Below are 14,039 nucleotides of genomic sequence, written 5' to 3' on the forward strand. Positions count from 1 at the left end.
ATAAAGTCTTGTGGGTGTGTGCTCATTGAATGGAAGGTAATAGTTCACTTCCAGGACACTTTGTTTATTAGTCCACAGTCGTACTTGTTCTTTGGGCCATGACCCAGAGTCTGGTAGGGTCAGGAAAATGTGAGGGTATGTGGTTATTTTTACCTACAGTCTTTCATAGCGAGACAGAGCCGTGTGGCAGCTGCAGCCTAAACCCCTGGGATTAACAAACCGCTGAGTAAAGAGGAGGCTGGTGTAGTACTCTGACTCAGAGCGAGATATCCCTCCTTCTGTCAGACATTTATGCTCTTAAATCTTCCTCTTGTTACCTTTTATTGCTACTTCATTTTTCTCTGTCTCCACAGGCCAAATTGATTGTGCCCAATAGCACGGCTGGGCTGATAATCGGAAAGGGTGGAGCCACAGTGAAAGCAGTCATGGAGCAGTCAGGGGCTTGGGTGCAGCTCTCCCAGAAGCCTGAGGGCATCAACCTGCAGGAGCGAGTGGTGACCATCAGCGGGGAGCCTGAACAGAACCGTAAAGCTGTGGAGATCATAGTACAAAAGATCCAGGAAGACCCTCAGAGCAGCAGCTGCCTCAACATCAGCTACTCCAACGTCTCGGGCCCAGTGGCCAACTCCAACCCCACTGGCTCGCCCTACGCTAACACGGCAGAGGTGCTGCCCAACGCCGCCGCTGCAGCCGCCACTGCCTCCAGCCTCCTAGGCCAGGCCGGCTTGACGGGAATGGGGGCGTTCCCTGCCGCCATGTCTAGCTTCTCTGGCAATGACCTGCTGGCCATCACCTCAGCCCTCAACACACTGGCCAGCTACGGCTACAACACTAACACCCTGGGCCTCGGCCTCAACCCTGCGGCTGCATCTGGGGTCCTCGCTGCAGTAGCAGCTAGTGCTAACCCAGCTGCTGCTGCGGCAGCTAACCTGCTGGCCTCTTATGCTAGTGATGCCTCCAGCAGTGCTGGCCACCCTGCGACAGGGCTTGGGGGCTTCTCCCTGGGTTCTCTAGCAGCAGCGACAGGGGCTTCCAATGGTTACCTAAATGCTTCATCCCCACTGATGGCCTCCTCCTTGTTGGCAACGGAGAAGCTGGCAGACGGGGCCAAGGACGTGGTTGAGATCGCTGTGCCCGAGAATCTGGTCGGTGCCATTTTGGGGAAAGGAGGGAAAACGCTGGTTGAGTACCAGGAGCTAACAGGAGCCCGCATCCAGATCTCCAAAAAAGGAGAGTTCATTCCTGGTACTCGGAACCGTAAAGTTACCATAACAGGGTCGCCAGCCGCTACGCAAGCAGCACAGTATCTGATCAGCCAGCGGATCACCTACGAGCAGGGCGTACGCGCTACCAACCCACAAAAGGTGGGCTAAAAACAAGAAGAAGAGGAAAGGATGAGGACAGAGATAGAAGGGAACCGAGAGGGTCACGATGAATAGAAAAAAGAAACGTCCAAATATCTGTTCAATATTTCAGTATCAAATGAGAGAATACCTAAGGAGGAGGTGGGGGAGACAACCAAGATAAGTGTGTGTGATATGTGAATGTGTTTTTAGGACTGACGTCCTGATGTTTTTTAAAAGTTTGTGTCGAGTCCTTTTGACGATGGTGATCAGAGTAAGCTGGACTGGTCCACTGCCAAGCTGCAGATTTAAGGGTGAGGCCGCAGGGCTTCACCCTCCTCCAAAACCTCATAGCTCTTTTATTTTATTTTCTATCTGATTGGGTTTTTTTGGTTTTGATTTAAGTTGCAAACGCTCAGCTCCCGGTGAGCTGAGCGTGTCAGATTGAGTTCCAGCCAGCGTATCAAGCTGTTTTACAAAACCTTTGCTCTTTGTGTGCAATGCAGACTGCGTTGTTAACAGAGGAGAGGTTTTATGACAAGCACCTGAGGTTATCTCAGTCCATAAGGGAAGCAATCGAGTATAATTTCTTTAGAGAAATCACATCTATGTTGACATATGTTGAATTCTGGCTCATATCATAATTGACGTTTCTAAATTTGGGTATTTTATACTTCCATCCTTTATTTATTGACATGGTCTCATCTAAACACAAATAGATTATTTAAACCTGTGAAAGCAGGTTGATCTGAATGTAAAAACAATATTAGCCTATTGCTATTTTTTATTTACAGGGATCAAATATTGTGTTGCAGTGAAAGAAATGTATAATTCTGTAAACCCAGTCTGAACTTCACTGTTGCTGTCTGCAAGTATAGTTCAGGGGTTAAATAATCAATGTGAGAGGATAGAGGAGACACACAGGAATGTATAAATATATTTTACATTTGAACACACGTAGATGACGCTCCCACAAAAACACAAACACTGAAAACATATTTGCATATTCAGTCACAGCTACAAACAGATACTATGTTGTTGTTTAACCCTTTCTTGGTGCTATAGGATTAGGTGTATATCTCCATTTAATCAGAATCTTTCTGGCGACTTTTCTTTTTATCTGAAGCGTCGTCCAGCCATTAGTAGCCCACGTGATGTGACCCAGCCTCTCACTTAATGAAAACGGATTGATTTCAGCATTTTAAGATGAAAAGCAATCCAGTCTTAATATTAAAGTCCAAATGCAGTTTATTTTTTTCTTTCTATAATTGGCCAAACTCTAGATTTTACTACTATACCAGACAGTGTTTTTGCCTTAGTCACAAACTTTAAAATCACAAGAATGAACTTAAAGCTACCTTGAAGCAGTGTCTCACCAGTTCAGTTTGCAAAAAGAACAAAGCACTACAAAAAAGCATTTTGATAAGAGAAGCTGTATGAACCAATATCTGTGAACAAAGAAACTATTGCCTTTACATTAAGGGTACCAAATAGTCTAGAGACATACTCTAATGAAAGGGAAGTAGAATGACACTTGAAAAGAAGGTTTGGACTCACTTTTTTCTGTGAGCCATCCTTCCCAATTTGCATCAAGACAAAAAAAAAGTACTGCAGTTCATCCAGGCAGCCTGTTATTGCTCCCAAAACACGTTAACGCTCACTAACTTCGAGTCGGAGCACGTAATAAAACATTGTGAAATGTTTTCGGCATCGTCTTTTATGGGCAATTGTTTGTCTAATGCAGGGAGGCTAATTGTCTCGAGCATTTCCAAACACTCTGAAGATTACCTTGGCTTCCTTCTGTGCTGCTATCCATGGTGTTCATCCTGAGTACACTGGGTCTCTGAAGACTGCACTGTGAGACATTAAAAACACAATGTAAAGCGTGTCTGTCCCTGCCTGGGATGTGAGTATATTTTAATGTGCACATCTATGTCACATAACCCACCGATACTGACAGAAGGGATAAATCTCCACAAGAGCATTTGTACTCCAGAGTCTTGTGATGTTTCTGTTTATCAGTACCAATGCACTGCATCTAAATTAACATTTTTGAACCACAAATTTATCCCGGACACTTTTTCATGCACCTAAAAACATCATTGAATTTCCTCCACATCCACCCACACTCAAAGATCAGCTTCCAAAATGAACAGCTGTGAGGGTTGTCATGAGAGCTGCAACAACTAATCGATCAACCATTTGAGTTAAATTAAGCTCTGAATAATTTGAAAATCAGTTAATTGTTGATTTTTTTCTTTTCAAGACTAACGTCAAACATTTTGTAGGATCCATGTTTATAAATGAAATAATTTTCTGCTCTTTGTTATTTTTAACCAAGGTCTTGGGTTTATACTGTGGATGCCCCAACCATGTTTTATGCCGCTGATACCAATACTGATCATATATGAGAGAAATTGGCTGCTACTGATCATGTTGTGTTTGATACAGCAGCTGGTTTAGTGGTTGGTCAGTCTACTTAGCTTGGCAGTGTACTGGGATCACCCACAGGTGGCAGTGTTACCTGATAAAAGAGGGACAGAAGTCATCCTTATTCAGTAAACAACATGCTTTTACTGACTTTGTTCAACAGAGCAGTATAAAATCCTCCTTAGGAGCAACGCGACAGGAGTCCTACAGCAAGGACGACTGAATGATACGATGTGATGATTTATTACACGAGCTTACTTATGTGAATTAGCATGATTATGAACAGACTGAAATAACTGTTAAGCCTATTTTATAGGCTAAACAGACCTACTCGGAAATAGGTTTTATAACATTAACTCCGCTGACTAATGCAGTTATTTTACATTGCCAAGAAAATCAACAAAGGTAACCTCCTTATAACAGTACTGATTAAAAACTTAGCAAAAACTATATTTCCTTTTCCTGGAGTTACAGTTGAACACATCACAAGGATGCTTTATTTACCTTGGCCTTATAGTCATTTTACAGACTGGACCTCAAACACATCATAATGTAACATTATGTTTCTTATTAAGTTAGCTTACAAGCTTTTATCCTGCTGGTTTCAACCATGGTCTGATATTTTTCATAAATGGGATTTACTCTGGTACTTGAGGGGATTGTGGACAGGTCAGGGGCACATATTTTTGTTAGAAAAGCCTAAAAAAGTGAGTTTTGCATAATATGTCCCCTTTAATCTATAACCCTACATAAATGTTACCTTTTTCAATAAGGAAGATAAAACTAAGACTAACTAAAAACAGATCTTTGATGATAAATGCTCTGACAGGGAGTAAGTTAAATTTTAATGAATGAGACTAAAACAAGGCTAAAATGTTAGCGCTGGACTGTTTGAGATTCAAGATCTATGATAGTTCTCCTCTGCATGTAAGGTATGTCAGTGTTTTCATAAGTTTTTTTTAAATAAAGTATTGGTAGAGCATTAATATGAGTGTTTTACATGCTTACAAATGTTTCAATTAAGCTGATTTAATTAGTTCAAAGAAAACAAATGCCTTGACTAAATGTAATGAATAAAACAAAAGGACTTTCTGTTGGGCTGAAACTGGACTAAAATGTTTTTTTGGTGTTGTGAACTAAAGCTAGACTTAAACTATAAAGATAAAAAATGACTAAAATGTGACTAAAACTGAAAGCATTTTCATTTAAAGTCTATGACTTTGACTTAATTTAACACAGCTGCTAAAATAAACACTGATTAAAGGAAGTCCATGCTCTGCTGAAATAAAACAAGTGCACATAATCATAAAACATGTTTTGTGCCTTTCATTTGGAGCTGTGGGGGGTTGATGGGGAACCAAGCATTGGTACTGGTATCACTGGATTTCAATACTCATCCCTAATAATTACAAGGCACCACACATACAGTGTTCCTCTCAGCTGCAGAACCAGGAGATTGCAGGTTTTGGTGACTAGTGACTCAAAGCACTAATTTAGATCTTCCAATCATGATTTCCTAATGAGAACCAGCCTATAATGATCAGTTCCTGATTAAATGGGGCATCCCTAGTTTAAACTGCTGGACTGACAATTTGCAGACATCATTTCTGGCTCTGGGATACTGTGATTAGCATCTCTCACATCTGTAGGAGATTTTACTGCCTGAATGATTGATTGATTAATTGTAAAAATCTGCAGAATGATTTATTACGTAATAATAGTTTGTTGCAGCTCTGTTTGGCACTGCAATGTGTCCAGGAAAAAATCAGAATCACTCTCCTCCCCATTTTTCAGGGGGAATTTAATGAATACCCTTTTCATATTCATAATTCATAGCTGAAAGCCACAACTCTTTGTGTGAACATGAATCATGGCAACACTGAAATCTTTTCTTTCACTACGTGTCTGGAGGGCTTCATGTCATTCATTAACAACAATCTGGCCAAGCATAAGAAAAACCTTTTACTGCCCAAGATTTTAGCGTAATAATAAGAAACAAGCACAAAACCAGGGGGATGTTTTATCAATGCAACTGGACTGCTCACCTGCAGAGAGCTCTCCGCTAAAAAGCTCTCGGTCTCTACATTGTGCCAAATACTATTTTCTCTCAGCCCCCTCATTAACTTTCCTCTTTCTCTCAACATTTTTGATTCCCCTGTATGTGGCTGTTTCTCACCCTCCTGTGTCTCTTATCTCTGTCTGTGCTTCTTCTTCTTCTACTTCTACCTACACTGTGCTCTCCCCCTCTTTCTCCTTCCTCCTGTCTTGTCCTCTCATGGGCGGTGTGCTGGGTGTGCTGCTGGTGCTGGTGGTACTGGTGGTGGTGGGCGTTATGCACTATAGGTCGTGAGGGTATGAAAATATTTTCCCAGGCCGTAGAGTTCACAAGGCTAAACTGCACAGAAAACACCTGCCTCCAAATACTGTGACACCCACGAGACCAGCCAGCGACATTAGCTCCAAGTATCAAATTCCCTCAACAAGAAGAACACTTAGATGAGTTTAGACGGTGAACTATGGCCTTTTTTCTTCCAGAAGAAGGCGAATCTTGGTTGAATAAATATTCATCTGTCAGCTGAACAAACTGAGCTCAAGTTTCAGCCTCTACACGAAGCATAGTAAGGACAGAACGCATACGATAGCAAGAGTAAGGTGGGAACTTGTTTGTGACCTCAAGCCGAAACAATGACATCCTTTATGCATATCCTCTTATCTGAAAAATGACTAGACTTCATTTCTGTGGAATACAATATGTCATGTCATATGATCTATATGTACTTTATTGTAGCTATTCTAGTTTGTAGTCCAAATGCAGTCCAGCGTTGTCGATACAATGTGAACTATGTTATATTTGTGTGGATGATGAGAGTGCCAACTAAGCCTGATTAAGATTAGCTTCGCGATTTGTTTGTGCATTATGATGACTCATCATCAGCCGGTGGTGTCCATATTTCTGTCATTGATGATTTAGTTTGACAGTAAGAAAATGTAAAGAATATTGGAAGCAATATAGTAGCATGTTGTCCTGTTTTGTGTTTTATGTCTGTTGTATGAACCTTTGAAATTACTAAGATTTTGAATGAATAGGTTTACATGTACTTTTTGTAAGTTATGAAAATGCTGCTATTTGATAAGTAAACTATACAAAATATTTTAGTTGAAAAGATGTCTGGTCTGTTGATTAGAAAAATGCTCTGAACGGCCGGAGCATAAAACGAGGTGTATAGAAATACTATACAGTATTGGTAAGATAGTAAAAGTAATAATAGACTCCATAGTACAACCTGTGCCAAACTAGACCTCCGCAGCTTCTGAAATTGTAGATGTGCGATCAAATGTTAGATATCAATAACTTGTTTAGAAGTGCTGATCAAGTGCCAATCAAACACTGTCTTTTAAGTTAAGAAAAGATAATCAAATACATTACTTAAGAAAACAAAGGACAAAGAACTTTTTGTGCATTGTTTTATCCCATAGGTACATAGAGTAAGAGTTAAAGATTGTGATTTTTATGGATCCATGTTGTTTTACACTCCATGCATCCCTTGTGTGTTTGTTTGACCTGTGGCTTAAGTACTGCTGTCTCACAAATGTCTCTCTATAGGCCAGCATGGACTAAAGCATAACATGTTATAAGCATTCATAACATACCATTAACAATCAAAAATGTGTTTGTGGAGTTAGGTGTTATCTTTTTGCACGTCTTCTATTGCATGGTATCAAAAAGTAAAAATTATGGAGGAAAAAAAAAGAACAAAAATTTTGCGAGGGTGCCTCGCAACATTCAAAGACATTACGCTGCATGCAGTCAAATGTAAAAGCACTTAAGTTTACTCGCCTCATGTTAAAAAAAAAGTTGTTTTTTTTATGTCGTGAGTTGGGAGGGAGCTCATTATTGTCATGTTGGCCCAAAACACACCCACACAGAGATACACATGCATATATTTCAGATCAAGTTGTCACCTACACGTCATCAGAGATGTTTTAATTTTTAGGTACAGTGAGGAGTATTACAAATGTGAAACAAGCAAACGTGAAAATGTTACCCAGTGCATTGGCTATTTGTGTTTTTTATAATATCAAGCATGCATTTCCTTTACCAACAGGTTGAACCTCATGTAACCTGTCCCATGATGTTTTCTAATGATTTTTATGTCACAGCTTAAAAGCCCAGATCTAATCTATGAATGTACCCATCGATTCTCTTTTAATCATTTTGATTTCTGTCGAATGTTATCAGTCTTTAATGTAAATTCAGGGCAGGAATGTCAGATACATGTAGAGTTAATATCTATGTCAATAACAGATTTCAGCTATAGTCAGGTAGGCCTCACACGGCCACAGTCATGAACCAGATATGTTTTAACACAACTTCCGATTCGCTGTCAACATTATCTTGTTTGTTTGGTGTTGCATAAATGCACTTTACTGATCAGTGGGTCATTTTGGGTGTAAAATGAAGCAAAACCATGTTGTTAAGGGTTTTTTTTCTTTTGCTGTTGCTCTGATGTTACTTTGATTTATTTATTCCCTGATCCTGTTGGGTCTCATGAATGATGGAAAGGGCTGGAGTCTCAGACTAAATAGAAAAAGTAGCACCTGTTTCCTCACATTCCCTTCAGCAGAGGTTTGTGTCAATCACTGAGTGCTTTGTTTTTTACCAATATGTCAAACCAGGAGGGATCTGTACATGTTGCATCCTCCTTTTGATTTTAAATACAAATTTGAAAACATTTGTTTTAACTTTCAACTGTTTCGATAACTGATGGATGCAAGCTTGAAATCTTTGAGGTGACTTTGGTGTCTTTATTGTGCATTTTAAAAATGTCTAACATGCATTTAAAGGTAGATCTGGTGACCAAACTGTACATGTAAAGACGGGCCTGTGTCCTTTGCTGCTGTTTTGTGCTGGCAGCCCCGGCTTTAAAATGCATAACCAATTTAATCAAGTATTTTCAGCGCTTAACGTAAAGGCAGGGCAGTATGGAGCAACAGCATCATATCTTGATATTTTTCAGCTTAATGGCAGGAAACAAATTAAATCTCCTTTTCTGCAAAGAAATAAAAACAAGGTCAGCTCTAAGTCAAATCCACATCAGCTGAATATCAAATTTCACACAGGATCAGCTGCACAATGTCAGCAGATACATGAGAAATGACAGAAAAAACTACCCGTTTTTAGAAGAATAATGAATAAAATGGTCAAAAAGCATAGCACTGTTAGTGGTTCAAACTGTAAAAATGTCTTCACTGAGTATTGAGCCTTGCATCTGTTTTTTAATCAACACTAACATAAACTATATCGATATAGCTGAACCCTTATCCTATGCCCTATATCTCCTTTTAAAATATATTCATAGGCTATATCTTAATAATTTGAGGTACTATCCATCTTTACTGGCCATGCTGAGAATAAAAACACATTAGCAATTGGCCAATATTTAGATTAAACCACAATATAGTCTACAGCAATTTTCACATTGCAGAATTCTTTAACTTAAAAAATGTGTCAGAATATCAGTGTAAAACAATCTGTTTTTGCAGAAGAAATTTTATGCTCTTCACATCATGCAAACATTCTAGGGAAGCACGATATTATCGGTATGATATCAGTGCTTGCAGATATTAGTGTGAAAAGTTAGTTATCAGTATCGGCAATGTTGTGGCTATAAAAATCTCCCCATGTAAGATGTAAAAGTTGGCTATATGAACAAATAAGTTAGTGGACATCATTCCTTACACTTTAAAGTCTGTTGAAAGGACTGAAATTTGTTCATTTGTTCATCCTCGAACTTCAAATTGTGTGCTTTAAGAACTGAAGTTTGAATTACATTCATATATTGGTATCAATATTAGGATAAGCTAAAATGATTTTGTAAATATTTGCATAATGGCTATCAGCAAAAATTGAAAATCATACATTGATGAAACATTGAAATATTCAATTTTTAGAGAACTTCAACCAAAATCCTCCTTTCCTTGTTTTTGTATATGTATTTCTTAATCTAAATAACAATTACATAAAAGTGATCATTCATACAACAATTAAACAGTTCATACTGAACATGCAATATGAGTCAAAATAATTCCAATCAGTATTATCCCAAAATCAGTTTTGTTATAATATAAAATTATTCGCTGCTTGTGTTCATTGAAAAAAATACACAAGATCAGGAACTTAAAAAATAATCGCATATTAAATTGTGATCACTATATTGGGAAAAAAAATCCCAATAAAATTATTTTCACAGATTGTTCAGCCCTACTTTTAGCTGTTTTTCAGCATCAAGAAGGGGCTTCTGATATCAGCTTTGTCAATAACAACAGTGGGGGACAAACTAACCTGACTTTGTTTTTTTGAGTTTTAAGGCAAGATTTGCTACTAATGTCAAAAAAGTATTCTTTTATATCATTTTATTCTCTCATGTATTATATTAATTTAACCTTTTATTAGCCAGGGTTGTCCCAGTGAGTTTGGATATCTCTATTTCAAGGGTGCCCTGGACAGAAATTGCAGAAAAACACAGTCCTGCCTACAAAAAACCACATTAATATTTGGTCCATCCATCTATTTTCTATACTGCTTATCCTGTCTGGGATGGGCTAGAGCTTGTCCCAGCTGTCAAGGTTCAAATGTAGTTTTAGATTTGTCACAAGTCAATCACATCGGCCTGATATTTGATGTTTAGTTTCTCTAAAATAGAGCTATTTCAAACAGACCATACCATCAGCACTAAGGAAAACAGAGGTCAGATTTTGTAACTTAGCAACAATAAGTGCCAGTGAGAAATGCTCTGAAACTGAGGTTGTGGGCGCTGCCAGTGCAAAGAAGAAGGATAAAAAACAGTTAATGGACACAGGAACTGATTTTTTTATTTTAATAATTAATGCACCATTTATTTATGCTTCTAAGACTTTTGTTTTTTAATCTAGAATTGTTCTGATGAAATAGCATCATTAGCCTAAAAAAAGAAGCTTCCTAACATCTCAGTTCAAACCTGCATTTTTGGAATCAAAAGCAAACATTCTGATTTGTATTGGTTTATTTTTAAATAAAAATAAATTTTACTTGCAGGCAGATACTTTTGATTGTAGTTTTAAAGTTCTCGCATCATTTTAGTGAAATGCAGTAGATTTTGTTTCTTAAACTCATCAGTTTATTTGCACCATAAAGACACTGAAGTAACCCTCTGGAAAGCAGTAAAGCTCTGGCTGATGTATCAGTCAGGTAGGAGAGTCATAATTGGCACCAGCAACATGACGATCGCCTCTGCAACCTCAACATGATAAAAATCAGAGGAAACTGAACAGACTTTGAGTGGCCTAAGTTATATGGATGATATTTCTCTCATTATTTTTGAGTTACAAACCCCTTTTTTTCGTCTAAATGCCAAACTTGTGACGGTATCATTCCAAAATAAAGTAATGTTTGTTTTTGTTTTCACTCCAAATGTGTCCCGGACATTCATCCGCCTCCATGAAAGCCCTTTCGCAAGATAGACTGGTTTTTAAAGGCTACAAACTGGCTAAGGCTCTCTCACAACCTCTTCTCCTCAAGTCTCACTCTCTCAGCCTACATCACGATTTGTGTTTCATCCCAGTGTCCGCCCTTCCAAACGGATTAAGGTACCTCTGAGCCCCTGAGAAAATACAGGATTCTTTGCCAACCAGATATGAGGCCATTTTTTTGTCTTTGACCCTCTGAACCGCTCATGAACTTATTTGACCTTGTCCATCCCCCGAGAACTCATGTATTTGTTGGATATTTTTCACTCTATGAGACTGTTCTGTTGTTCCTGGATATTCTTTCTGGACAATTCTGCAGGGTTGCTTAAGTGTAAACTGGAGAAAACATGGCAGCGCCTTGCGACCATTTTCACGTCATTGTAGATTTTCTTTCTGGGGTTTGGTTTGACTTTGTTTGACCTCTGTTCTTTCCATCTCAGAACAAAATGGACTGACAGCATAAGATCAAATACTGCAACCTAAGAAAAGTGATGTTTTAGTTGATTGACGGCGGTTCTGTCTTTCATTTGTGACTAGAATAATCTGTGAAAGTCCACAGTGTTAACTACCTAAAGGGCTTTCCGGACAGCATTTGTATGTCTTTTAAAATGAAACAATCCTCTGAGTTTATTGAGAAATGAGAGGAAAATGTCTTCTTGTGCCAGCTGAGAAAAAGTGTGAAAGCTTTTCATGGCAAATATTATCTGCAAAGAGTGCCAAATAATTCTATACTGAGCCAAAAGGCAGCCAGCCTACATGACTAAATGTTAGATCACTGGAATGGTTACGTCCCATTTCCACTCCCCTTGAAAAACATCACCCTAATTGTACGACGTTTGAGCTCATGCACCATTATTGTTATGCTGCCAGTCTGTTTTCTGCTTTTGTCAGAGAAACATCTCAGAAGCAGTATATTTTCTAAATGAAACACTGTTGATAAAATGACAACAGCTACTATGGTGAGGGAATGAGAGGATTTTAAAAGTGTCATTGTTTTTATTCTTCGTTGATTTGAACATTATTCATTAATAGATTTAACGGTAATGACTATTTAATGTAACTGTAGTACTGTGTTTGTAAAAGAAATTCAGTGAGTTGTGTTTTATGACTCGTGGACTACCAGTGAAGTCAGCATTTCAGTGTTAATAATTGAATTGTTTTTTAAAGATTATTTTTGCGACGGCAACAAAGAGTCATTATAAATGTTCATTTTAACATCACTTGCCTCATGTTTCTTTTGTTCTGCACTTTGTCTCTCTGCTCTGTCTCACTCCAAACAAAGATCCGGTGTTTATATAATTGCATCCAACACATTTCTATTCATAGATCGATATTTGGAGTGCTGAATCAAAGCGTTCTTTTTATGTGAACAATGGTTGTGTTTTATCAACACAATGCTCAAATAACAAGAAATCAGATTCAAGTGGAACTATAACATTGTGACAGCAGCATGATTTTCAACCACAGTTAAATACAGTTATCTGATAGGTGGGTTTGTTTACTAAGGGTCAAGTGTTAGACTATACAGAGCTTTCATGTGACGTCACACAATAATGGAACTGCCCCCTGGTGGGCAAGAAAAGCTTCCTGCTCTAGCAAAGTTGATGGTCTTCGTTTCCAGCTACATGCTTTTATTTTTATGTTTTTAAATGAAAGGCACTTTGACTTTAGCACTAACCCACAGATGTCAAACTCAAGGCCCGGGGGCAAAATCTTGCCGCTGGAACAGTTAAATCCGGCCCACAAGATGATCTCATATTTCTGTTATAACTGGCCCATCAGTCTGAGGTCTGCAGATTTCCTCAAGTAAAAAAATGTAATTTTATCCTTGATGATTTAAGATATCCTTGTTTCATTCGTTTCAAATTTTCAATTTAGCTTTTCACAATTAGGACTCTAACTTAGGATTTTGGCTTTTAATTTCATACTTTGAGCATTTCAACTCATAATTTCGACTTCATATATTATATTTTGAGCTTTAAGATTCAAAATTCTAATTTCTAAGTGATATTTTGACCTTTTTAACCAATTATTTTGTATTTGATCTCATATTTTCAACTTCAGACTTTGACTTCATGATCCTACAGTTTGACCTTTTAGACTAACAATTAGAAAATTAAGAATCATATTTTGACTTTTAATTTCATGAATACAAATTTTATTTCATATTTTGACCTTTAAAACTCACGGTTTTAAATTCTTTCTAATATATTTGCCTTTGAAAACATTTTTCAATTTTAATTTCATGTTTTGACCTTTTTGAACTAATAAACCTACTTTTCTCAGACTGTGAGCCTTTAAACTGATCTTTTTAACTCTTTAAATGTCAAAATCGTTCATCATCAGTGTTAAGGTTTTTTTGTTTTGTTTTCATATTTTATTACCAGTGAAGCAAGGTTGACAGTTTATGGTTAAAAAGGGGACCCTGTTAGGCCCTCAGGTTAGTCCTAAATCCAGAATCCGACCCCTGCTGTGATTGAGTTTGACACCCCTGCACTAACCAATGAGGAGACAAGCCTAACTTAAACTTCTACAGAATGCTGATGATTTATGAGGTTAAATGCAAATCAGCGACTGTGACGTGACACAGAAACAAAAACATGGATACTGGCTGTGCAGCGTCACTTCCCACTCTCTAATGTGACCGCGCCCCCATTTGGGGAAATCAAGTCCTCAGACTGACTGTCAGTAGGTTAGAAAACAGTGGTAACAACACGATTGAAAGCCATTTTGTTGTGTTTTATGCCTTAAACAATTAAA

At 38.1% G+C, this 14,039-nt stretch overlaps 1 protein-coding gene across 2 annotated transcripts in view; it reads left to right on the forward strand.

Annotated features, from left to right (window-relative positions):
• The window catches only part of nova1 (NOVA alternative splicing regulator 1), a 76,812-nt gene extending 64,348 nt beyond the window's left edge, over positions 1–12,464 (forward strand). For both annotated transcript variants that reach the window (XM_041801780.1, XM_041801781.1), the window contains exon 4: positions 354–12,464. In XM_041801780.1, the coding sequence (XP_041657714.1) occupies positions 354–1,373 (1,020 nt within the window). In that variant the 3' untranslated portion in view covers positions 1,374–12,464. The remainder of the gene's footprint in view (positions 1–353) is intronic.
• The last annotated feature ends 1,575 nt before the right edge of the window (positions 12,465–14,039 follow it).

Source organism: Cheilinus undulatus, linkage group 12, assembly GCF_018320785.1.
Source record: "Cheilinus undulatus linkage group 12, ASM1832078v1, whole genome shotgun sequence".
NCBI lineage: Eukaryota > Metazoa > Chordata > Actinopteri > Labriformes > Labridae > Cheilinus > Cheilinus undulatus.